At 49.5% G+C, this 21,191-nt stretch overlaps 9 protein-coding genes across 9 annotated transcripts; 2 read left to right on the top strand and 7 right to left on the bottom strand.

Annotated features, from left to right (window-relative positions):
- Nucleotides 1–1,397: 1,397 nt before the first annotated feature.
- P174DRAFT_147083 (uncharacterized protein) lies at nucleotides 1,398–1,990 on the bottom strand. The gene has a single exon (XM_024821149.1). It carries the CDS (start codon nucleotides 1,866–1,868, stop codon nucleotides 1,545–1,547), a length of 324 nt encoding a protein of 107 aa, XP_024684442.1. The 5' UTR covers nucleotides 1,869–1,990; the 3' UTR covers nucleotides 1,398–1,544.
- Nucleotides 1,991–3,561, bottom strand: P174DRAFT_147082 (uncharacterized protein). The gene is made up of 2 exons (XM_024821148.1): nucleotides 3,368–3,561; nucleotides 1,991–3,279 (listed from the first exon to the last, which is right to left on the bottom strand). The coding sequence occupies exon 2, from the start codon at nucleotides 3,169–3,171 to the stop codon at nucleotides 2,113–2,115; it is 1,059 nt and encodes a 352-aa protein (XP_024684441.1). The 5' UTR covers nucleotides 3,172–3,279; nucleotides 3,368–3,561; the 3' UTR covers nucleotides 1,991–2,112.
- Nucleotides 3,562–4,693: 1,132 nt separating this feature from the next.
- Nucleotides 4,694–5,315, bottom strand: P174DRAFT_147064 (uncharacterized protein). Its single transcript, XM_024821147.1, has one exon. It carries the CDS (start codon nucleotides 5,159–5,161, stop codon nucleotides 4,796–4,798), a length of 366 nt encoding a protein of 121 aa, XP_024684440.1. The 5' UTR covers nucleotides 5,162–5,315; the 3' UTR covers nucleotides 4,694–4,795.
- A 788-nt stretch (nucleotides 5,316–6,103) lies between these two features.
- On the bottom strand, nucleotides 6,104–6,859 carry P174DRAFT_440464 (uncharacterized protein). The gene is made up of 2 exons (XM_024827056.1): nucleotides 6,203–6,859; nucleotides 6,104–6,142 (listed from the first exon to the last, which is right to left on the bottom strand). Exon 1 carries the CDS (start codon nucleotides 6,496–6,498, stop codon nucleotides 6,214–6,216), a length of 285 nt encoding a protein of 94 aa, XP_024684439.1. The 5' UTR covers nucleotides 6,499–6,859; the 3' UTR covers nucleotides 6,104–6,142; nucleotides 6,203–6,213.
- Nucleotides 6,852–8,258, bottom strand: P174DRAFT_440462 (mitochondrial 37S ribosomal protein uS9m). The gene is made up of 2 exons (XM_024827055.1): nucleotides 7,287–8,258; nucleotides 6,852–7,225 (listed from the first exon to the last, which is right to left on the bottom strand). Exons 1-2 carry the CDS (start codon nucleotides 8,140–8,142, stop codon nucleotides 7,134–7,136), a joined length of 948 nt encoding a protein of 315 aa, XP_024684438.1. The 5' UTR covers nucleotides 8,143–8,258; the 3' UTR covers nucleotides 6,852–7,133.
- Nucleotides 8,259–8,495: 237 nt separating this feature from the next.
- P174DRAFT_368762 (putative translation elongation factor eEF-1 subunit gamma) lies at nucleotides 8,496–10,149 on the top strand (the record flags this gene model as incomplete). The annotated part of the gene is made up of 4 exons (XM_024822242.1): nucleotides 8,496–8,525; nucleotides 8,635–8,836; nucleotides 9,082–9,804; nucleotides 9,863–10,149. The coding sequence occupies 4 exons, from the start codon at nucleotides 8,496–8,498 to the stop codon at nucleotides 10,147–10,149; spliced, it is 1,242 nt and encodes a 413-aa protein (XP_024684437.1).
- A 619-nt stretch (nucleotides 10,150–10,768) lies between these two features.
- Nucleotides 10,769–13,057, bottom strand: P174DRAFT_387606 (NIF domain protein; the record flags this gene model as incomplete). Its single annotated transcript, XM_024823366.1, has 2 exons — nucleotides 12,832–13,057; nucleotides 10,769–12,763 (listed from the first exon to the last, which is right to left on the bottom strand). Exons 1-2 carry the CDS (start codon nucleotides 12,946–12,948, stop codon nucleotides 10,769–10,771), a joined length of 2,112 nt encoding a protein of 703 aa, XP_024684436.1. The 5' UTR covers nucleotides 12,949–13,057.
- A 118-nt stretch (nucleotides 13,058–13,175) lies between these two features.
- rrp36 (putative pre-rRNA processing protein) lies at nucleotides 13,176–14,530 on the top strand. Its single transcript, XM_024827054.1, has 2 exons — nucleotides 13,176–13,424; nucleotides 13,480–14,530. The coding sequence occupies exon 2, from the start codon at nucleotides 13,501–13,503 to the stop codon at nucleotides 14,377–14,379; it is 879 nt and encodes a 292-aa protein (XP_024684435.1). The 5' UTR covers nucleotides 13,176–13,424; nucleotides 13,480–13,500; the 3' UTR covers nucleotides 14,380–14,530.
- Nucleotides 14,531–15,250: 720 nt separating this feature from the next.
- P174DRAFT_459336 (uncharacterized protein) lies at nucleotides 15,251–16,756 on the bottom strand (the record flags this gene model as incomplete). Its single annotated transcript, XM_024829756.1, has 3 exons — nucleotides 15,251–16,440; nucleotides 16,517–16,518; nucleotides 16,548–16,756. The coding sequence occupies 3 exons, from the start codon at nucleotides 16,754–16,756 to the stop codon at nucleotides 15,251–15,253; spliced, it is 1,401 nt and encodes a 466-aa protein (XP_024684434.1).
- Between the last annotated feature and the right edge of the window lie 4,435 nt (nucleotides 16,757–21,191).

The following is a 21,191-nucleotide window of genomic DNA, read 5'->3' as shown; positions in this document are numbered from 1 at the left end:
AGCCTAGCCTAGCGTCCCGCGGAACCGGGAGCAACTCCCGACCCTTGGTGATGGGACGCGATCTATAGAATACCCCAAAGTCGGAATGTGATGAATCGAGCGGAGTGATATCACCATGTCGTGTTTTCATTTAGAGAAACGGGAGCCCCTTCGAACCTTTCCTTCCCTCCGAGTGTATTTCTAGGATTCAAAAAAGGCTTGAGTTTGAGTTTGATAGATTTTCCAGAAATTGGGTTAGAGGTAGACTCTTGGTATTATGATCGGAGTTATGGATTGTGAGAGTAACTGCACGTCTCCTAAAGTTTAAGAGGTTGTATTGCTTCAATGCAATGCTTGCATTGTGCGGAGTCCTGTAGATAGTAGCCGAGACGACGTCTTCATGGCCATGTCTTGGTTACGTCTTGGTCATGGTCATACCCCCCCCCCACATCTTTCCTCCGGCGGAGCTGGGCCAGGCCAGTGGTCACTCTGACATTATTAGACAAAGTGAGGCCACTTGCCAATCCTGAAAGAGAAAGAAGAAGCGCCACGATTGGTCTATCAGGTGCAGGTCGGGGATCGTGGACGATCGGAGTCCGGTGATGACCGCGACCAAGGAGTCGGATCCCTCTCATTGTGCTCTCTCACAAATCACAATGGTGGTGATAGCCTTGCGGGTTCCGAACCTGGAAACCGGGACGTGCTAGTCTTGCACCGGCGTCACACAGCGCTACAGGCGGCTGTATTGGATTTGGACGTGTGGCCCAGCGTTACCCGGTCACGCCCCTAGTGCTTTGTTCTGTTGAAGTGGTCAGAGTAGGCCGCACAGAAAAAAAAGTTCCAAGAATTTCTATCGCTAGAAAGCAGTGGTATATCCTTTATACGCTCAAAAGACCCGCCCACTGGTTGCACCGGAAATGGGAAGAAAAGAGTCACGCGTGAGGGTATATATATACAAAATCGGATGTTGCCTGAGAAGGCACCAATGATACATGAGATGATAGTGTGTAATATGCGGTTTCACTCTCATGTCTCAGGAACAAGAGCGCCAGAGCTGAGAACGGTGATGGAAGACCTCTCATGGCAGATGTCTACCCAGGAGAGCTTATGGTAGCCCTGGGCGGGAAGCCCTTCAGGTCTTCATGCCCCGCGGACAATGAAGCCAGGGAATGTAATGGCCTAACTCTCCGCCCTACTCGTAAAGAAAGAGAGACATGCAGTCATGGACACATGATTCAAGGAAAGTGCTCCGTAGTGCGGGCTGTGAAGTGAGGACTGGACCATACGGTGGTACTCCATAGTCCGTCACGGTGGTATGAACCGTAGACAGTGGGCGCTTGGGCTCGTGGGTTTCGTCCTCGAGAACTAAACTAGTTCCTGCGTTAGGCCGGACGCGAGCACAATCACGGAAGTACGGAATATGACTGCGCCATTTGGGAAAGTGAGCTCGAACTCGACGGAGACCATCACTCAGGACCGCGAAGTAGTGGCTGCGGCGGCGTTCACTCCATGTGCCCGCATATTATCTGGTCGGCTTTCTATCAGATCGATACATTCCCCGAGGACTATGCGATGAGTCGCCGAATCAGACAGCTGTGCCAAATTTCTTGACAGGATTTCTCGACTAATGTAGGGTTCTTACCACAGAGTATCTCCTCCTCCCAAATGCCCATCTGATAGTCCACCAGTCCGTGCTGTTCCATCTGATCGCATAGCTGAATCAGTTCTCTGCCCATATCGTCCAAACGATCGCTACTGAGCATTGAGGTGTTCGACGGTTGATGGCCAGTACGCAACGCCTCCTGTGTCATATCTTTCTGTCTTTGGCAGACACCCAACCAGCAGATGTTGAAGTCATTCCATAATTGCAATCGATCAGAATAGAACATCGGATCGTCGCTCAAAATGCCTAGGATTGGTTAAAGGTCAGCAACTAAAATGCCTCATCATGAAATTGATCTTCATATGCCCGCTACGCAGGCTCGCAGGTATCATCGACGTGTGCCAAGGGTGCGATCAACAAAAACAAATGATGTATTCGTTGTGCACGTATTATTGTATTCAATGTAACGATGCAAAGGTACGATTCTTGAAGGATGGTGGATAAGGCAATGAGTGGAATCCAAACAAACGCTAGGGAAGAAACATACCGAGTTCCCGCGCATTAGTGACAAGCCACTCGGAAATTTCCAAGAGTGATCGCCCAGCCTCTACCAATTGGCCGGCGCGAATGTGATCGAACGTCGACCGCAAGACTCGTTGAAACCGACCATATTCTTCATTCAAATTTGTCGAATCCGGAATTACATGCTGGTGCTGGTGCTGCTGCTGCTGTTGTTGTTGCTGCTGAGACGTTTCTTGTTGCTCCAAACGTCTCGCCGTTGTCCCCACAGGGGTAAACTCGGCCATGGTTGCGGGAAAGGGCTGCATTGCGCTCGAGCGCCCAATGGGGCCGGGCTGGTTATAAGCAGGTGAAGAGAGGTGCGGGTTCATGTAGGGCGAACCCTCTGCAGGGACCCCTGTTGCCATCGGCTCATTAGTTGGAAAGTACTGTGGAACGGCAAATTGGCTGGACAGGGCGTCAATCGCTGCAGACTGCCGTGCTGGGTACTGTGGCACGACCTCGTACGGATTTTGTGTCGGACCTTGCTGACCGAGATTATATACCATCTCCGATTCATACGCGGCGAAGGGTTGCTGTATCGACTGCTGGCGCTGTTGTTCGCGCAACGTTGTAGGATACGGTTGTAATTCGTCCCCGTGCAAGGAATCACCCTGAAACGCAGTGTCTGTGTATCCATAGTCCATGTAGGCTGACAGTCGAGATCTTGTCGCTGCTTGCGACAATCCTGGATGGTTTCCACGTGCTGAAGGTTGGCCATGCTGTCGAAAACGATCCGCAGCACCGCGGGATGAACTGGGGACCCCTCGACGTGTCTGCCCCGAGGCGGTTGTGAAACTGGAGGGATCATGCTGCTTCATGCGTCGGCTATCGCCATCCATACCACGCAGTCGGTCCCACGAGACCCTGCGCGCTGGATGGAGGTCAAGAGACCAATGCGCTTCGGGGGAGAGCGGAGGACTCGCGTATGGTTCCAGTTTGCCGGGATTGTGGTGTTTGGTCGTCAACGACGTCGTCTGTGTGAAAGCCTTTACAACGTGAGTTCCTACTCCTCCTTTCCACTCATTCATAGACTGGTGCAAGCAGTTCGGAACGATACTCTTGCTATCGGATGTGCCGAGTCTCGTGGCGAGTCTCTGTGCGGTTCAAATATACCGTGTTGCGCAAGCATGCGCAGTCTGGTATCTATCAGCATTATGAATGAAGATGTTTTGACATAACCAGATTGAAATGCAAAATATGTACGCATCATTAGCAACGACATACCTCTCTGATACACTGAACCCCTCTCAAGTCGTAGTTCTTTGAGAACGGTAACCTCCTCTGGTAGAGAACGAAACGCACAACAGTGCGGGCAGAATGACAAAGAGCGGAAGAGAATCAGGGCTAATAATAAAATTTTCTATGATTCAGAAAAAGGTAAGTCCCAATGACTGGACTCCTATAATTGCAGCCCAAGCAACCTGCTCTGACAGATGAGGGACACCAGAGACTGTGTGGAGAGTGGGGGAACAAGAGCGCAAGGATGGGTTGCAAGATATACTTCAACTGACAGTGACTAGAATAGATCAAGAAATAAGCGGTCTCTAGGGTATATATTTAAACTCTCAGGAGAAGACAGGATCAGCATCTAGGGGCCGTATTATTTAGAAGCAGTGCAATAGAAGGGAAAGGCTGAAGTATTGGTGATCTCTTGGTGGTCTCTATTGATGCGCTTACATCCAGGCAAGCAGGCAAGCAAGCAACAAAAAAACGAGTAAAATTAAATTAAAAAAAATAAAGAAAGAAAAATAAAGGAAAAAGGAAAAAAAAAATATACATACACATATGACGAGAACGAGGGGAAAATGTAAAAAAAAAAAAACAAAATAAAGGAATGGGGGTTAAAGAGACAAACAAAAAAAAAAAAAGAAAAAACAAAGCAAGTGATCTACTTCCAAGTTAGAAGACAGCAGCAATATCTTCAGCTTGGAATAATCATCATTATTATTACTATTGTTCTATCAACCGTACACGGAGTGGTCCATACACGTCTTCTGTCCATTTGCTTTTTGTGTCCACTTGACTCGGTCAACCCGAACGTGATGGCGGACGCTACTTGTTTCTTTTTTCGTTTGTTCCGAGCCATTGGGGGCAGAAATTCTCTTCTCGCGCTGTTTCTATCAATACTACCTATATCATACTGTACTAATTGCTGCCCTTTCCCCTATGATTCGTGGTGTAGTCCTGTTGTTGGGATTCTTATGGGTCATCATTGGGCAGCATAGACCCGAGAGCGTTTCCTGAGGATGCTCTAACTGATCTGATCTAGCGAGTATATACAGGAGAATATTGATATTTCTGCTTACGTAGTTGGATCACCAGGATGGAAAGCATACTAAAAGAGTTAATGAAGAAAGATGAAATTAGTCATTTCGAGCTGCTTTTATTAACCCTATGCGAAGACGCGGAGCTAATCGGGTCCTTCCATAGTGCTGGGGCGCACGATCATGCAGAGAGACGAAAGAAACAGGCTAGAAAATCGACAGATCCAAGTCGACAAAGGGGAATGACCGATAAGGTTAGAGAACAGGGCCACTAGGTAAGTAGGTAGTTTCCTAAAGTAAGGTACCACTAGCTTTGTCTTAGATTCAAATTCAAGTCACCCGAGTACTCGACATATTATTGTTGCATCCTGCCTTGTATTCCTTTGGCCTAGTCTAGTCTACTATGGAGTACAGTATTTGAGTATTGAGACTCGACTATGAGTAAGTCAGGGCTACTAACTATATGACGCTGGCCATGCTTAGTGCTTGGCTGATCTTCCATCGAATCCACTTCGGGGATCTTCGTCATCTGTTGATCATATTTATTGATGGCTGGATTTTGACAAATCCCACACGGCCCCAGGAGCCCGAGACACTGGTTCCCCCCTTGTGGCTGCTCAGAGGTTAAACTTTCTCGATGATTAGCTTCATCTGGCGGAATCCCGAAAAACAAAACACGGAACAAGGCGAGAAGAGAAAGACAAAACTCGGTGAAGAACAGACCGAAGAAGAATATCCTCTCCAGACTTGGCATGAGTTATGTATGCTTGCCACCGTACTCCGATCCTCAGGGCAAGAGAAAGCCCCCAGACGAGAAAAAGCACAAAGTACGCTGTCCCTTAAGTGATCACCAAGTCATAGTCTAGATAGTCACCGCCAAACTGACGAACAGACTCTGTTAGCCTGTTCTAGAACAGAAATTATGCTGTGTTTTCATACACACAAGTGCAGAGCGCACTGAGTTGTATCAGCATTATTAACATGCCCCTTGTCTTCCAGAGAATCAGCGCCGAGTTGTACTTGTCGTTGAACACGAGCCAACTCGTGCAAAAGTAGCGGAAAGTCAACAAGGATACTGTGGCCGACGAGTACTGAGTAGCTGGCTAAGACAATCGACAGTACTGACCTGCTGGCGACCGGAATCCTGGGAAAGGCCATGCATGCGGACGGACCGACCAATTGGTCGCTTGTCGAGTTTAGAAACCAGAAAGGAGCTCAATAGAGCTTGGAGATCTGCAAGAGATGTCACTTGGATCTTGATAGATTGTGCTATATTCCCAGAGGGGAAATGGTATGGATGATTTAAGTCACAGTTCAAGCCATAGAAGCTAGTGCGCGGGGACCGGGCCCTGGCGTCAGATTGGGGACTGACGGCTGCGGCGTGATCCAATAGAACCCATGATCAGTATTTTTTTGATTTGAAATACTTCGCCGGGGACGCAATAATTGATAGTATTGATAGTAGACTGAGTGGTTTCCTTATGTTTTCATCCTGTTGTTGTTGTTCTTGTCATAGTCTTCCAGCTTTGCAGCTTTGCCAATGATACTACGGATATCCCAAGTGAGGCGTCCCAGCCTGCCAGCTGCACGTTGGTCAACCATCAATGTGAACGCTTGGGATATGTGAGGGGCTGTCACTAGTGCAGGATCACGCTACTCAATCTCTATTCATGGAATATCATGATGCAATGCGAAACGAGTGTTGAGTGTCAAGTTCAACCTTCAAAATATCAAGGTAGAGCATATAATTGGTGAAGATCATACACATGGCATACTGAGGTAACAACATACCAAGCATACTGAGCATCATCGAAGGGCATCGTAAAAATCGCTTCTGCCTGCCACCATAATTACTACATCCATAAATAAAGTCATGGGCAGGCAGGAACATTGCAAACCGACCCAGGAGATGACAACAATGAACAAACTCAGACTCAGCAATGTGCAACCCTCCTCCAGCGAACTGTCACTCAGCCCTTCCAGTATCCAGGCTCCCTCTTTTCTCCTCAGTTCGCAGATCGATGATCTCAGCGCCACGTTGCCAATAGCAATAGATAGCTGCGATAGTCTGAGTTTGAGTCCGCGACCCATGATCCCTTCATCGACCTGAAACTCGAGACTCGGGACTCGGACTCGAGGAGAGCTCAACGGCAGTGTGTGGATTGTGTAACGTTGGTCCTCATTTCCGTCAGCACTGGGCTGGATCCATCATCGTGCGAGGTCTGCGCAATCTCCCCCTCTCGTACGGAAAACCCTGCGCCTCTTTCTGTTCGTTTTTACATGATTGGGTCTTTCGACTGGGTTGCTTGGTTCTTCTGCATTCGGGCCACAGCTTGGAATTAGACCGAGACTCGGGAAGTTAGAATCGTCTTGATGTTCTGCACTGATTTGACAGTGGTCAAGAGTCGTAGTTCCTGCTGCCGGCCTTCTCAGTGCTCGTCCAGTGTTTATCCACAACTCTAATCAATCGATTTCATTGTCATCTGAGGGTAACGCCCGATAAGAGTCAAACTAAGGTACATTGCTTGTCGCCGAGACCACCCATGCAAGTGTCTTGTCTTGAAACAAACCGCCATGGCACTCGCGGTGATGCGGAGGACTCGAAAGTATATTCAGTCAAAGATCAAGGTGGCAAGTGAGATAATGATACAGGTCGGGGAAATAAGAACAGTAAATGGAGTAAAGAACAAACAGCGCTCCAGGACCAAGAGAGAATAAACATGCTTTCATCTCTTGACCCAGGTTGGCATCTTGCGAGCCTTGACGTGACCAGGTTTCTTTCTCTCGACGCGACGAGCATCGACGGTAATGACACCAGCTAGAAAAATTGTCAGCAACATTCTTTAATACCCACCGAGGCGGCCTCAACTGTAACGTACCTTTTCGCAAAATTGGCTTCAGCGCCGGCTCATGGACGAGCAGTGCCCGTGCAAGCGCTAATGTGATGGCCTCTGCCTGGCCAGTGACTCCACCTCCCCGAACTGTAGCCCACACATTATACTTGTCTAGTCTCGACGTGCATCTCAGCGGCCAAGTTGCGCTCTCACGGTCGTGCAGACGGGGAAAAGCTTCCGTCAGCGTCTTGCCGTTTACCATGACCTCACCCTCTCCTTCGACAAGGTGGACCACCGCCGAAGAGGTCTTGCGCTTTCCCTTGCCGCGAGCTCGCCCCATCTCGTCCACCGTCGCCGGCGCCGGCTTATTTCCGTACGGGTTACCAGGCCGAAGAAAGGTCTTCAAGGTGTCGCGGACTTCCCCCGGGAGAAGAGCAGGCTCAATGCGATTGAGTCGCTGCAGAATCTTGACCAAGCTCTTGTATTTCTTCGTCGGTACGGGCTCGCCGACAAAGTCGCGGAACTGTGCAAGTTTGAACCATGCCATTCGAGGCGCTTCGCTCGGGGACACCGTAGGTAGTGATGCGTACTTTGCGCAGATACGTTCCAAATTCAATAAATGATCGATGAACTTGGGACTGCCGGAGAAGTAGGCCGGTGATGCGGGAATGACCCGAGCAGGACGGGTAGCGAGTTGGGAGAAATCGATCTCGGGAGCTGCTCGTACCTGGAGAGCATTTCCACCAGTGATTTGGGCCTCAGTTGCATAACTTCGCGCACCCTTTCGCTGTTGTAATAAGCTCCCCGAAGTGACTGTGGAGGTTCGCAGTATGGACTGCAACTGAGTTCTTCGGACCGACTGCACCGCCTGAACAATGCAATTAGGCCTCTGCCACGCCATAATTGAGGAAACCGGCAGGCAGGAGCCTTGCTTGAGCCGTAGGCCAATTGTCAATGTATGTAGGGAGAGGGAGAAATTGTAGCAGTGTGGTCACCCGTCGAAACCCTAGCCTATCCTTGTTCAGCCGTTGTTGGACAAGCCTGAGGTTTTTCGATGACATATCACGTGAGCGACCAAACGTTCCTCCGGTCGCCGACGCCGAGTCTTGATTCGCACAAAATTTCGTCGTTCTTTTCCGCCAGAGCCCCTCAGGTGTCGGTTTTTTTTTATTTGAGCAGTTTCTCCTTTCCCACCCCTCCCCTTCTTCCTCTCCTTTCTCTCCCACATCTCCCCATCCACACCTCACATTCACAATGGCTTTCGGAAAGCTTTACGGTCTTCCTGTACGTGTTATTCTTGATAATCAGCCCGATTGATTTGATGGATTACATCCATTCAGCTGCCTTGCTTCCGTTGCTTTGGACAGCTGGCTAATCGGAGTGACTCAAACAGGAGAACGGTCGTACCATCGCCGCCCTCGTCGCTGCCAAGTGCAATGACTTGGAGCTCGAGCTGGTTAACACTGAGGCCAACTCTGCCGCTGCCTTCAACCAGTCTGCTGAGTACCTCAAGCTCAGCCCCCTCGGCAAGATCCCTGCTTTCGAGGGTGCCAATGGCTTCACTCTCTCCGAGTCCATCGCTATCGCTGTCTACGGTATGTTTCAATTTTGCTTAAACGTCTCTTTTCCACTACCAGCTATGTCGAATTCCTTTACATGATGAGCAATTTTTATTACTAGTTATCCCTGGCAGAACTACTGTGTTGATAACATTACAACTCTGAATCTCTTTTTGTTACCCCGCCTTGTGGCAGAAAATTTCCCAAAATGGAATTGACCTTGTTTCATCGTTGCAAACCACCGCAGGTCCTGAACATTTTGAGGCTGACTGGATTTAAAGTGACCTCCCAGAACGAGAAGACCACTCTCCTGGGCAAGACCAAGCAGGACTACGCTGTCATCCTCCGCTGGCTCTCATTTGTCAACGCTGAGGTCCTCCCCAAGCTCGGTGGCTGGTACCGCCCTCTTATGGGCCTTGACCCCTACAACAAGAAGAACGTTGAAGATGCCGCCAAGGCTGCCAACAAGGCCCTCGCGGTCCTTGAGAAGCACCTCACCGCCAACACCTACCTGGTTGGTGAGCGCATCACCCTCGCCGATTACTTCGGTGCCTCTCTCCTCACCCGCGCTTTCGCTACCGTTCTGGACAAGGCTTGGCGCTCTGAGAACGTTGCCGTCACCAGATGGTACAACACTATCATCAACCAGGCTCCTTTCAAGGCCGTCGTCCCCAGCCCTGTCTTCGCTGAGGAGGCTATCAAGTACACTCCTCCCAAGAAGGAGGAGAAGCCCAAGGCTGCGCCTGCTCCTGCCAAGCCTGCTGCTCCTGCTGCTGAGCCCGAGGCCCAGCCTGAGAAGAAGCCCAAGCACCCTCTTGAGGCTCTTGGCAAGCCCGAGTTTGTCCTCGATGAGTGGAAGCGTCAGTACTCTAACGAGGACACCCGCCCCGTTGCTCTGCCCTGGTTCTGGCAGAACTACAAGCCCGAGGAGTACTCTCTCTATGCTGTTGACTACAAGTACAACAACGAGCTCAAGCTCACCTTCATGGCTAACAACCTGATCGGTAAGAATTTCACTTCTTTGGATTCATCTTGCTCCCACATTCTGACTTCCCATCGTAGGTGGTTTCCACGCCCGTCTTGAGGCTTCCCGCAAGTACCTCTTCGGTGCTCAGTCCGTCTACGGCGAGAACTACAACTGCGTCATCCGCGGTGTCTTCCTCGTCCGTGGCCAGGACTGGAAGCCCGCCTTCGAGGTCGCCCCTGACTGGGAGAGCTACGACTTCCGCAAGCTCGATCCCTCCAACCCCGAGGACAAGAAGCTCGTCGAGGACGAGTGGGCCTGGGACACCTCCGTCACTATCGACGGCAAGGAGTACCCCCACGTTGATGGTCACGTCTTCAAATAGACGCTGTTCTGGGAATGCTATCAGCAACCTCATGAAGTCCTCTCTTCCCCTCATACATTGGGTTAGCTTCTATATGAACTCAAGCCTTGGCCATAAGCACTTTCGTTTCAGGATACACCGCATATGTACCTGTTACCGGGAAGGGTTATGGGCCTGGCTTTCCATTTGATATCCCTCTCACCCCCTCCACGCGCCCAACTGACCCTCCTAATGTCTACGTTGCCCACGACTGAATGGTTTACGTATTTTCATTCGTCGACTTGACTTTCAAAAAAGATTCTCTTCCTAAAATGCATGGATATTGTATATCCGCGCTAATGATATCTTGAGATGTGGAATGATAGTAGCTAGTCTAGCCATGAAGAAGCCAAAAAGCACTTCTTGATCCTAGCATCTTTCTGTTCCGATTATGTATCCAGTAATATGTTAGATGCACGCCGTCCACGTAAACGGTGCATTTGAAAGTCGCCATGTATGTCCTTGACAAGCCTCACGAGGCTCATATTGCGAGGTATTTATTCAAAACAACCGATAATTTCAAACTTAAATTTACGGCAACGCATAGCAAGGGTATCCTCTTCGTGAATCAATAAAGACAAAGACAGAACAAAAAGTCGAATCAGTCGCGGCGATCATTCAACGACTCCTCTAGGCGATCGAGAAGGTAGTTTTCCGACTGCACTGAGGAAGCGGGAGACGGAGAACGTCTGGGATGCGATTGCGGCACAGCTGTAGCTGTCAGGATAGCAATGTCGTCACCTGGTGAAGCTGGGCTGCTGTCAATCGGAGTAACCCTTTCGTTGACCCCCTCAGCTGTCATGGCAGAAACAGCAGCTGCAGCGGGTAAATTCGCAGGTGCAGCGCCGATAGCGGCGGCAGCCCGTCGCGCCGCTTTCTTCTCCTGTTTGCGAGCTCTCCGTCGTTCCTTGCGTGCCTGGGCTACTTCCTGGGGTGTTGACGGTGTGGTCGAAGAACTTCCGGTTTGTTGTGGTGGAGACTGATTCACTCCGATGTCGAGGCCAAGGATTGTGCTGTTTGTCGCGATGTTTGACGCGAGCTTTGAGTTCCAGAGCTGGAGCAACTTGCTGACGTCGTCGTGCTGGGCTAGGGCGTCAAGACATTCCAGGACTTTGGGAAATATGTGAGACTCGTTGATACCCGGTGCGTTCGTGAACTCCGGGATCTCGAGGATGTTGTAGGGCTCGCTGAGTGCTTTGAGTTTGCTATCATCGATGAGAACGGTGTTCGTCTGGTCCCACCGCCAGCTCCCCCGCGCCGCCTTTTTCTTCGTTTTAGACCGACCGTTCTGCTGGGAGCTGGGATACGAGGCTTGAATCTCTTGATTGCTCCACACTGTCTCTAGGGTCTTATAGACCTGCACCTTTGACCAGTACTGAGATTTCGAGAGATTCAACTTATCGCGGCCCCATTCAGCTACCAGTGACTTTCTTTTCTCGCCAGGAAACAGTTTCTCGCAAACTGCGTTTACCGTCTCTGGTTGCGAACTGGACCAGATCATGACCTTGTAGTTTTTCAACAAAGCGTCCAAGAAGTGGTCCAGGCCTGTCCTTTTGGCGAAAGAAGGGGGCAGACGTCGATGCTTTCGAAAGATCAGAGTGCCGTTCAGGTCAAGAATGACCAGTAGAGGTTGACGGTTGGGATGTAGTTTCGGGGCCAAGGACGATTGCGTCAGATACTCCTTAGTCGGCGCAGGAGGCTCCGGGGTTTTAGATCGCCGATCACGCGGTGGGATTAGGAGCAATGGTTGCGGTGTTGGTCCTTGAGAATTGCCTCCAGTAGGGCTAGCTGTTGTAGGATACATTGGGTCGACGGGACAGAACGGAAATCCGCCGAAAACTGGGGGTGCCAATGCTGGACTGGAAACACTCAAATTCATGGGAGGGAATGGGACCATTGGAGGCATGAAAGGTAGTATCTTTCCAGGGTTATTAAAGTCTGGCATTGGCGGGAAACCGTAAGGGGTGAATGGGAGGTTATCGGGCAAAGTCTGAGATTGTGGTGATTGCGAGTGGGATAGGTGTAACGGGACAAACGGCAGCTGCACAGCGGTGTTGTTAATAGTGCCTGATGTACTGGATGGTATGGGCAAAACGGGAAACGAGTTGATATTAGGGTCGAATTGCAGACTAGTAGAAGGCGCATTGAACGGCTCCTGTAGTTGCATGTGCGGAACTTGAGCTGGTTGAGAGCCTGACAGATGCGGACTATACGGTGACGGTTCTTCTTTTGACATTCTGTCAAAAGATCTGGCATTGCGCCGTGTACCATTCTTCCGCGAACCGCTCGACATAGCATTGTCAGATCCGGGGGAAATCACTCTGTCGGAGCGCCAACCGGCGTTGTTCGAATCCCAACGACCTTGATATGGCCTCCATGATTTCCTCGAATTCTGGCTTGTATCGCGTAGACCATCATTGTTCTGTGGATGATATCCTGCTTGAGGTGTACCATCTCTCGCAACTTTTGATCGTGTCATGCCTAGAGCTTCGAGAGCACTGCCGACGGTAGCTTGTAATTGGGGTTTCTTTGACGGGTTGATATGAGGTGGCGACCTCAAAACAGAGTTGGCTGGCACCTTGAGATGGGGCAGGACCTATACAGGAGAACCCAGTGTTCAGTCGCCGACCATGGTGATCACCTGTACTTGGATTCGTAACACACCTTCTCGGACGCCCCGCCTTGGAGCATGCGGCGGTACGCAGCAGTCACTGACAGCGGCAGAGATGAGATAAACGAAGCAAGCCTAACGAATGGATGGCCCCAGCGCCTAAAAACCATGAAGTAGACGAAGAATTGACGCCAGCACGTAAGGAGAGAAAGAATGATCAAGATTGACTGCGCTTGGATGGATGGAAGAACGGCAAAATAAAAAGGCGACAACAGACAATCGCCGCGCGGAAAGAAAAGCGGCCAACGAGAGTCTCGCCGCCCAACTCACCGCCTTATTTGGTGGCAGTATAATCGACTTTTTCTGCGCTGATCTTCACCGCCGCAGAGTATTAGAGGCACAGCTGGTTACGGCGGTCTTATACTTTTGCTCCGGTCCATTCTCTGATATACGCATCGAACTGAAGCCGCTGAAGAGGATGGCGGTTTCTGATCTTCTCAAACGGCGAGTTCGAGCTCTGCCAGATGAGGAAGAAGAGGTTTACTCGGAAGCCTCTGCATCCGAGTCAGAAAGTAATGATGAAGAAGGTGAGGGATCAGGATCGGATATTAGCGATGATAGTTCAGAAGGGGACTACAGCTCTGAGGTAAGCCTCCCAAAATCTTGCCCTAGGTTCCACACGATTCTAAGGTCATCATCAGTCCCAAGACCAGTCAGATGCCATGAGCAATGAAAACGAGGAAGACGAGCAGGAAGACGAGGACAGCGACGACGACCAAGACGACGTACAAGCTTCATTAAGCAACATCTCTTTCGGCGCGCTCGCCAAAGCGCAAGCCTCACTAGGCCCCAAAGCCAAGCGCAAATCCAAAGCCACCCAATCAACAACAGATGATGGAGAAACCCCAACTGCCTCCCCATTAGACGACATTCGCGCACGGATCCGCGAAGCCCGCGAACAGAAACGACAGGGATCCTCAAAGTCGAAAGACTCCGAGAAGCCTTCCCGCTCCTCCAAACACGCACCGATGGTGCAGTCATCCAAACACCCCGTTACCCGCAAGCGCACCATTATCGAGCCGCCGGCTGCCCTCAAATCGCGGGACCCGCGTTTCGATCCCGCGGTACGCAGCCAAAGCGGGCGTAGTGAAGCTTCCCAAAGCGCGTATGCCTTCTTGGACGATTACCGCGCTGCAGAGCTCAAGGAAATGAAGGAGAAGCTCGCAAAGACCAAGGATCCGAGACAGAAGGAGGCCTTGAAGCGTGATATCCGGTCGGCTACGGACCGTCTGCGCACAACTGAAAACAGAAGACGGGAGAAGGAGGTATTAGCGGAGCACAAGAAACGAGAGAAAGAGCTCATCCGCGAAGGCAAGAAGAGTAATCCCTACTTCCTCAAGAAGTCGGACCTCAAGAAGCAGGTGTTGCTTAAGAAGTATGAGAGCATGGGCTCTAGGCAACGCGTGAAGGCGCTAGAGAGAAGGCAGAAGAAGTTGACTGCTAAGGAGAGGAAGGAAATGCCTATGGAGCGACGTGGATTTGGGAATGATTCCACGCCTTATGATGATGGCGGGGGCGGTAAACGCAGGCGCCTTGCGTAGAGGCCGTGTGCCCATATCTTCAATCCATCAATGCTTTATGGCGAAACCGTTTGTTTCCTTCTACATTATTTCTTCTATGAAAGGCTTGCGTCTGGACTCTGGGTAGATCACAGGAATGGTCATGAGAACTCATTATTAGAATTTGACTGGATCTACCAGTCACACTAATTGTGCTATAAAAATGCAAGATGACGTCTCTCTCAAATTATCACCAGTTCTGATTCGACAGGATTGATCTGTGCCCGGCATTACTGTAAGGTCCAGGACAAGAAAAGGGAAGTTTTAAGGAAAAAGGAAAATGAGCTTTGTCTGACGGAAATGCTATGTCGAAATGGAAGATAAGAAAATGCGGACGAGAACAATGGTATCACAACAAGATGGCCCAAATCAGCGGCGACAAATGCCAGCAATGATATCGGCGGAAGGGAAGCACAGTTATGGACATAGTATTGTGCAAAGTTGGCGTGGTCCAGCACCCGATCCAAAAAAAGACACAACGCCAGTGAACAGCAGCCCCCAAAAAAAGCGGAAAGAAGAGACCCAAGGAGTAAGTCAGAAATGATAACAGCTCGTGCTCTGGGGGAAGGGAGGTTCGAAAAAGTTCGTAAGGGTAAGTCGTAAGTCTCGCAATCATCAATCTCAACTGACTAATCTCATTCAGTCAAAAAGCTTCGTGCCTGTCCGATTCTCAGCTGTTCTGAATCTCAGTATACCAAGACTGCTCCCGATTTGGACTCGTTGAGGTCTTGTGCGAGATGCAGAGGATCTGAGCCCCACAAAGATCGGACTTGTAGAATTGTGCCCAAAGCTGAAACAAGCGAATAACATCAGACAGAATGATAAGATACAACAGGCCCCAGATGAGCCTGGTTCATGAGTGAAAAAGATCCCAGGCCCTGGCACACAGGCTGAGAAACTCTTCCTTCTTTCTCCGTTGTGTCTCAGGGGAGTCTCTGCCTGCTCCAAAAGGCCCGTAAGTGGTGTTTGCGCCAGAAGCTAGAGCTGGATTTGGTCGATAGTGAGGTTCGGGGCCATGACCCAAGGGAGGACTTCCGTTATCCTGTTCATATTCACTTCTCGGGCGCCGGCGAGCAGTTCCCTCGGTTGACTGTAATACAGGTTGGAGAGACTGATGGGGCGCTGAAGGTGCAGCGTCGGTACTAGTGCGCGACTTGGCTTGTCCATTGTTTACATGAGGAGACGGTGGAGTTGGAGGTTGGTGGCCGCCATAGTGAACAATGCGTGGTAGAAGCTCCTCTCGTCCACCAGCTAATTCATGGACAGCCTCCTCTGCAGACCGGTACTCCCGAGGTCGACCTTGCGCTTGCGCAGCAGATCCCGGCATCCTTGGAGATGGTAATGGCGGAAGGTTATTTGATTGTGACGCATTTGCGCCTGAAACAGCCTGATAGTATGTGCCGCGATTAGGGTCCCGGTCACGGGAGCCTAGAGTATCAGAGCCAAAGACGTCGGATAGCGGGGGAAGGCGGTTATTTGTTTGAGTAGCAGGTACATGGTGAATGTGAGAAGTTGACCCGAGGGTAGGGCTTTGGTTCACAACGTGCCGAGTCAGCGGCTGCGCTTGGTATCGACCAGTAAAGGTTTGATTCAGCGGTGCCGATTGAATGACACGCTCGTTGGAAAATTGGGCAGCAGACGGAGGTACGATTGACAGACCAGGCGGAGGTCTACGCTTGGAGGCGCCCGTTTTGGGGGCACCAAATGAGTTTGACTCCGATGGTTTAATACCATCAGGACCGTCATCCTTGGCCGACTTGTGCAACCGAGATTCTATGATGGACCTCTGCTGGTCTCGCACGGAAAGACTCCTTTGAAGCTGCTCCCTCATAATTGGATCATGAGTCTGAAACCCCGGTGACAAGCATGCGATCCCAACGTCAATCATGGTAACTCCGTCACGGGCTGTCATGGGACCGCCGGCAGCGCGAGCTGAAAGACCACCCGTAGTCGGGAGGCTCGTGGAGAGGTCCAGCTTTCGGGGTCGGGGCCGAGTGTGGGTCTGAGTTTGCATAGCAGGTGAGGATGGCGGTTCCTTTTTCACTATCACCTTGGGGGGATGCTTCCATTTTGTGATCTAGACAGTGCAGAAAATTAGTGTCAGCAAACCCCAAATCACGCCTTTGCTTATTATAAGTCGAGCCACTTACGATGGCGATGTGTGCTTTCGTCCCGGTGGTGAACCTTTCGTCGCTGCAGATCCATCTTGTGAGAGGCCAGATGCTCGTGGAGGGGTCAAACTGGAGTTGGAACTCCTCGTCGTCGGTGCCAGGGTCGGGCAATTTTTTGGGCTCGGATCGCGATTCATATGTGGCGACGGCAATGGAGCGGCTGTAGCAGGTGCAACCGCCGTAGACATGATAGTATGAAGTCTATCTAATAATATCGCCGGAAGACTAGATGATTATATGCAATGGTATGGAACGGACAGTGAACCAGATTGACCGAATAGCGGAGTTGTTGTTCTCGGTAAGTCGCACAGGTCCGCGGACGACGCAAGACGGTGCGGAACAATCAAGACTATGTGGACTGTACTGTAATCCGTATATATCGCTGGTTGAAGCTCGGAGAGTCTAGAGTAGGTATAGGTCTGTGCCGCACTCAGTGTGTATAGGCTTCGTATATATGATGATGTTGATTCGGTGGTTGAGGAGAGGTGGTATCAAAAGGTCCCGAGAATCGAACAGTCCTTTGTTAGAGAATCGACTTTCGGCTGTTGGTAACTTGGTAGGCGTAAAGTGGAATCGCGCGCGGATGGGAGAGCGCGGCGGAGGTTAGCGGCTATGCTGGGCTTTTCCTCTTTTCAAGAAGTGAAAGCTGCCTAGCCAACAAATATCCAGAAAAAGCAACCCGAAACACAAACAGCGACAAGCAGAGCACCGCCACTACCAAGTCAAGGGACAGTCAAGAAGACGAGCGAAGAGTCACGGTACTGAGAGATATGACCCACGCCCAAAAGGAGAATGATTCGAAAAGAAAAAAGCTGTTGGAGGTGTGACACGAAGTGGTCAGACACTTTCGGAGAGGGCGGTTAAGTAAAGCTGGCTGGCGGCAGTGTGACGGCGCCGACAGGGTCGGTCAGGCCGGAGATCGATCCAGAGCAACAAGCGAGAGAAATTAGACAGGGATCTCGATAGGTCTGGCCAACTAGTATGCAGGCAAACAGGCAAGTTGCCTAAAAGGGAGAGAGAGAACAAAGACAAGGCTAGAACACGCGAAAAAGGGAAAAGATGAAAAGAAGAAATAAAATGACAGGTGATTTTGAGAAAGGTCAAAGGGGAAGAGGAGAGGAAAGAGAGAGAACTAAGGACGAAGAGGTATGACTGGAAGACAGATATAAGACGACGGGACTGAGAGGAGGCAATAAAATAATAATAATAACGATAATGATAATGATGAAAATCAAGATGAGAAATTAGAAACAAAATGGAGCATACTATCTAATACAAAAGTGGATCTATCATGGACACTTTGGGTGTTGTAACTTGGATAGCAGTGTCTGACCACTTGGGATATGGATGGAAAAGCAAAGGTCAGGACTCAGAAAGAGAAAATGTGCTCAGCTGCTAACGAGTAATAATATAATTAAAGAGGGGCTGGGCGACTCTCAAAGAGGCTGACAGGAGGATATCGGAATATGGAGCATCCTCGATGCATACAAGTTTACAACATGAGGCTATGGGAGTATGGACGGACTAACTAATCACTATGGAGAAGGGGAGGAGGAGCATGTGGGGATGAAACTAGACAAGCTGTGACCACTTGATTCTGTAGGACAATTTTAAAACATCTCTGAGATTCAAGCGCGCCCCCCCCCCCCTCCCCCGCGCGGCGTAAGGCATTAAATGGATGAAATTCCTGGATTATTGAGTATCCTTATTCATATCGCCAGACTGCTCATACAGCCATCACATACTCCATAAGGTACTCTGTACTCTATACTTGGACTGAATATGATAATGGAATCTATTGGAATTCTACGATATTTCGAGTTTGTGGACACACCAAAGCTGAGATCAAAGAGATATGTACTTAATTTGTTTCATTAAGTGTTACTATTGTTTCCTCCTGATTGTCAGGGCAAAGGGTGAGTGGAGACAATGAGAGTTTGGGAGGAGACTCGATTGGAGCATTCTGAGACATGGATTGTTTCTGCCCAGGGCTTGCCCGTCAATGATGTGACAACTAAGACAGCCAACTTTCAAAAATGCATGCTGGGTTGCCATTCGTACCTCAGTCGTGGATACCATACCATATGTATATTAAACATAATCATCAGATCGAGCTGATAGGAAGCAAAAACTAGGTATGCCTCGGCCTCAAGTCAAAGCCGAGTAAATGGCGTGCTTACAGAATCGCAGTTCGGTTTGCAACCTGAACAACAATACATAGGTATGGACAGATATTTTGGTATTACGCTTACAACCATTGGAATCTGGAACACCATAAGGTCTGACGGTCTGACCCCATTCTGGCTTCCCTTCCCGCCTCTGGCATTAATTGGGGATCTAGCGTCGACCCAGCATCGACATTCGACAGCTTGGTATCAAGTAACCAAGATAGGAAATACATTCTGAACGGATTTGACTTTCGAGGCATATCTTCAAGATAACGAACGGCATGGTGCCCAGGTTCTACCGAGTTGACTTCCGAGCAATGAATTAGTGGATATACTCATAGTTCAACTGAATTACAACACATAATTACGCGAGCTTACGTTCAAAAACCAGGGGATAGCAAGAGTTAATAATCTACAGAGTATCCATAGTAGCAAACATTTCTCAAACGCGTATATACTGGTTTAGTCCATTCCTAGTCAGTTACAGTACACACAAATACTGCCCCTCTTTCCCCTGTGGCGAGCCAGGGTGACCATATCTGCGACACCAGTGTCCCTCACCACGATCCTTCAAGTCCTCCAATCAAATCCCCGAACCATGGCATTTGTTGTTTAATTTTCTAGCGTCACGGCCTCGCTTGGTCATTTTGAGGTTCCTTTTGGAAGAGAAATTAATATCATCAGATTTTATGTGTGACTCTTTCTGACGTTATGGAGTAGACTAGATACTGAGATGACTGTGAGGCAGAAGAAATTGCTCCAATAAACCAGGCAGTCAGTCGAGGACCATGCCCACGAGGGACTAATTTATGCATATATCTGCTCTTCCTGATCACCATCAGAAAATCAATCTGAATGGACACAATCACCTTTCTTCTTTTCTACCTAGATATAGTATCCGTATGTCTATTTCATGTACAATGAGCTTCAATAGTCAACCGTTCATGCTCATCAGGTTGCTCGTCCCCAACCAAAACCGGGATACTAGACATCCCTAGTTTCATTGAGATCCAGCAGATGCTGTTATCTCGGCTCGTTCTCTCATGGTATTCTCCGGGAGGTCATATATATCTAACCTCTATGGATCGAGCTTCGCCAGAGCTTCTGAGTCACTCAAATGTCCGCGTTTTGCCCGACAATATGGCCCTTTCTCTATTCGCCGTACACAGACCCATGCCTCGTGCGGTCCAACATCTTTCCTTCAGGAATGCTAGTCCATTACAGGAGTCAGTGCGGGTGCAACATTGAATTACGGATTCGGAGCATTGGTAGTAGTAGAAACTCAGATCTGCCTCAGGGAAAAATGGTTCCTTCTGACAGGTACTTTTGACCCGTGCGGCCTGCCATTATTGCTGAGATGAGATATCGACGCACGGATCGATCTAGTTAATGCAGGAAGAGAGCCAATCCCTGTTCTTGTTGCAGCGGCTATATTAATTATTGAGCTAGGTCTCTGACAGTAGTCTAATCGCAGTGCAAACTGGAAAGTGGTTCATGGCTAATGTGCAATAATTATAAGCAAACTTGGGAACCCTGTCATTGCATAAGGTATTTAGCTATTAACCTTGCTATGGAGCAACGCAAAGATCACTATCATGTGATATCTACCTGTAAAGATCAACGTACAGAGTTGGCAGCATTCTAGCCATCTAGACTTGTACTAGAAGTGGACAGCCCTCTGATCAAGTTACCTACAGCGTGCGAGCCTGTCTGACTGAAGTCACTGAATATTGGTAATCCATCCGTAATCTGAATCCTCTTAATGAGACATGGCACGAGCCACAAGCCAGCTCATAAATCCATCGGGATTGTGACAAGTCGGAAAAAGTAAGACGCGAATGTCGTCGCAGTCCATGATCCAAACCGCCGGGAAATTATTCTAGGCCAACCTTAGCAAGTTAGCACAGTCGCACTACGTGCTCGATGGATGCACTAGTGATCTTTTGGCCCCATGAGTGTTTCTAGCGAAATTATGTCACGGCCTCGAGGAAGTATGAACTTAGGAACACGGGCGACAAATCTGGATCATGGTAGCAGTTGGCCAGTGGTCTTTGCGTCCATTTTTTAGCCGATCTTAATCTGAGATCTCTCCAAATAGCAGCAAAGTTTACAAGTCTATTACCATATTCAGATTTCAGCCGCTCGGACCAAACTGGGTCTCCACCTAAGCCCATTGTTTCAATTCAATAGTTTCTTTCAGTGTCTGCCAATTGTCAGCTGTCAGCCTGTCAGGCTCCGTAATCCCTACACTTCGGAAAAATTCTTGCCATAGATAAATGACATGCTACAGGAATATGTGTCTTAAGAAGTCGCAGCTGTTCGAGAACCCGAATGACCGATATCATATCCCTTGGTATAGTCGCTCATGCTGCTAATTCAATCTTGCCGGTTGAACTGAAACATTGACTGACAGAGCAGATCCAACGGAATCCTGTCTCTGCACTGCGGTCACTGA

This window comes from Aspergillus novofumigatus, assembly GCF_002847465.1.
Source record: "Aspergillus novofumigatus IBT 16806 chromosome Unknown P174scaffold_3, whole genome shotgun sequence".
Taxonomy (NCBI): Eukaryota; Fungi; Ascomycota; class Eurotiomycetes; order Eurotiales; family Aspergillaceae; genus Aspergillus; species Aspergillus novofumigatus.
The sequence above is the reverse complement of the archived record's forward strand: the minus strand, read 5'-3'. Positions and strand labels throughout refer to the sequence as shown.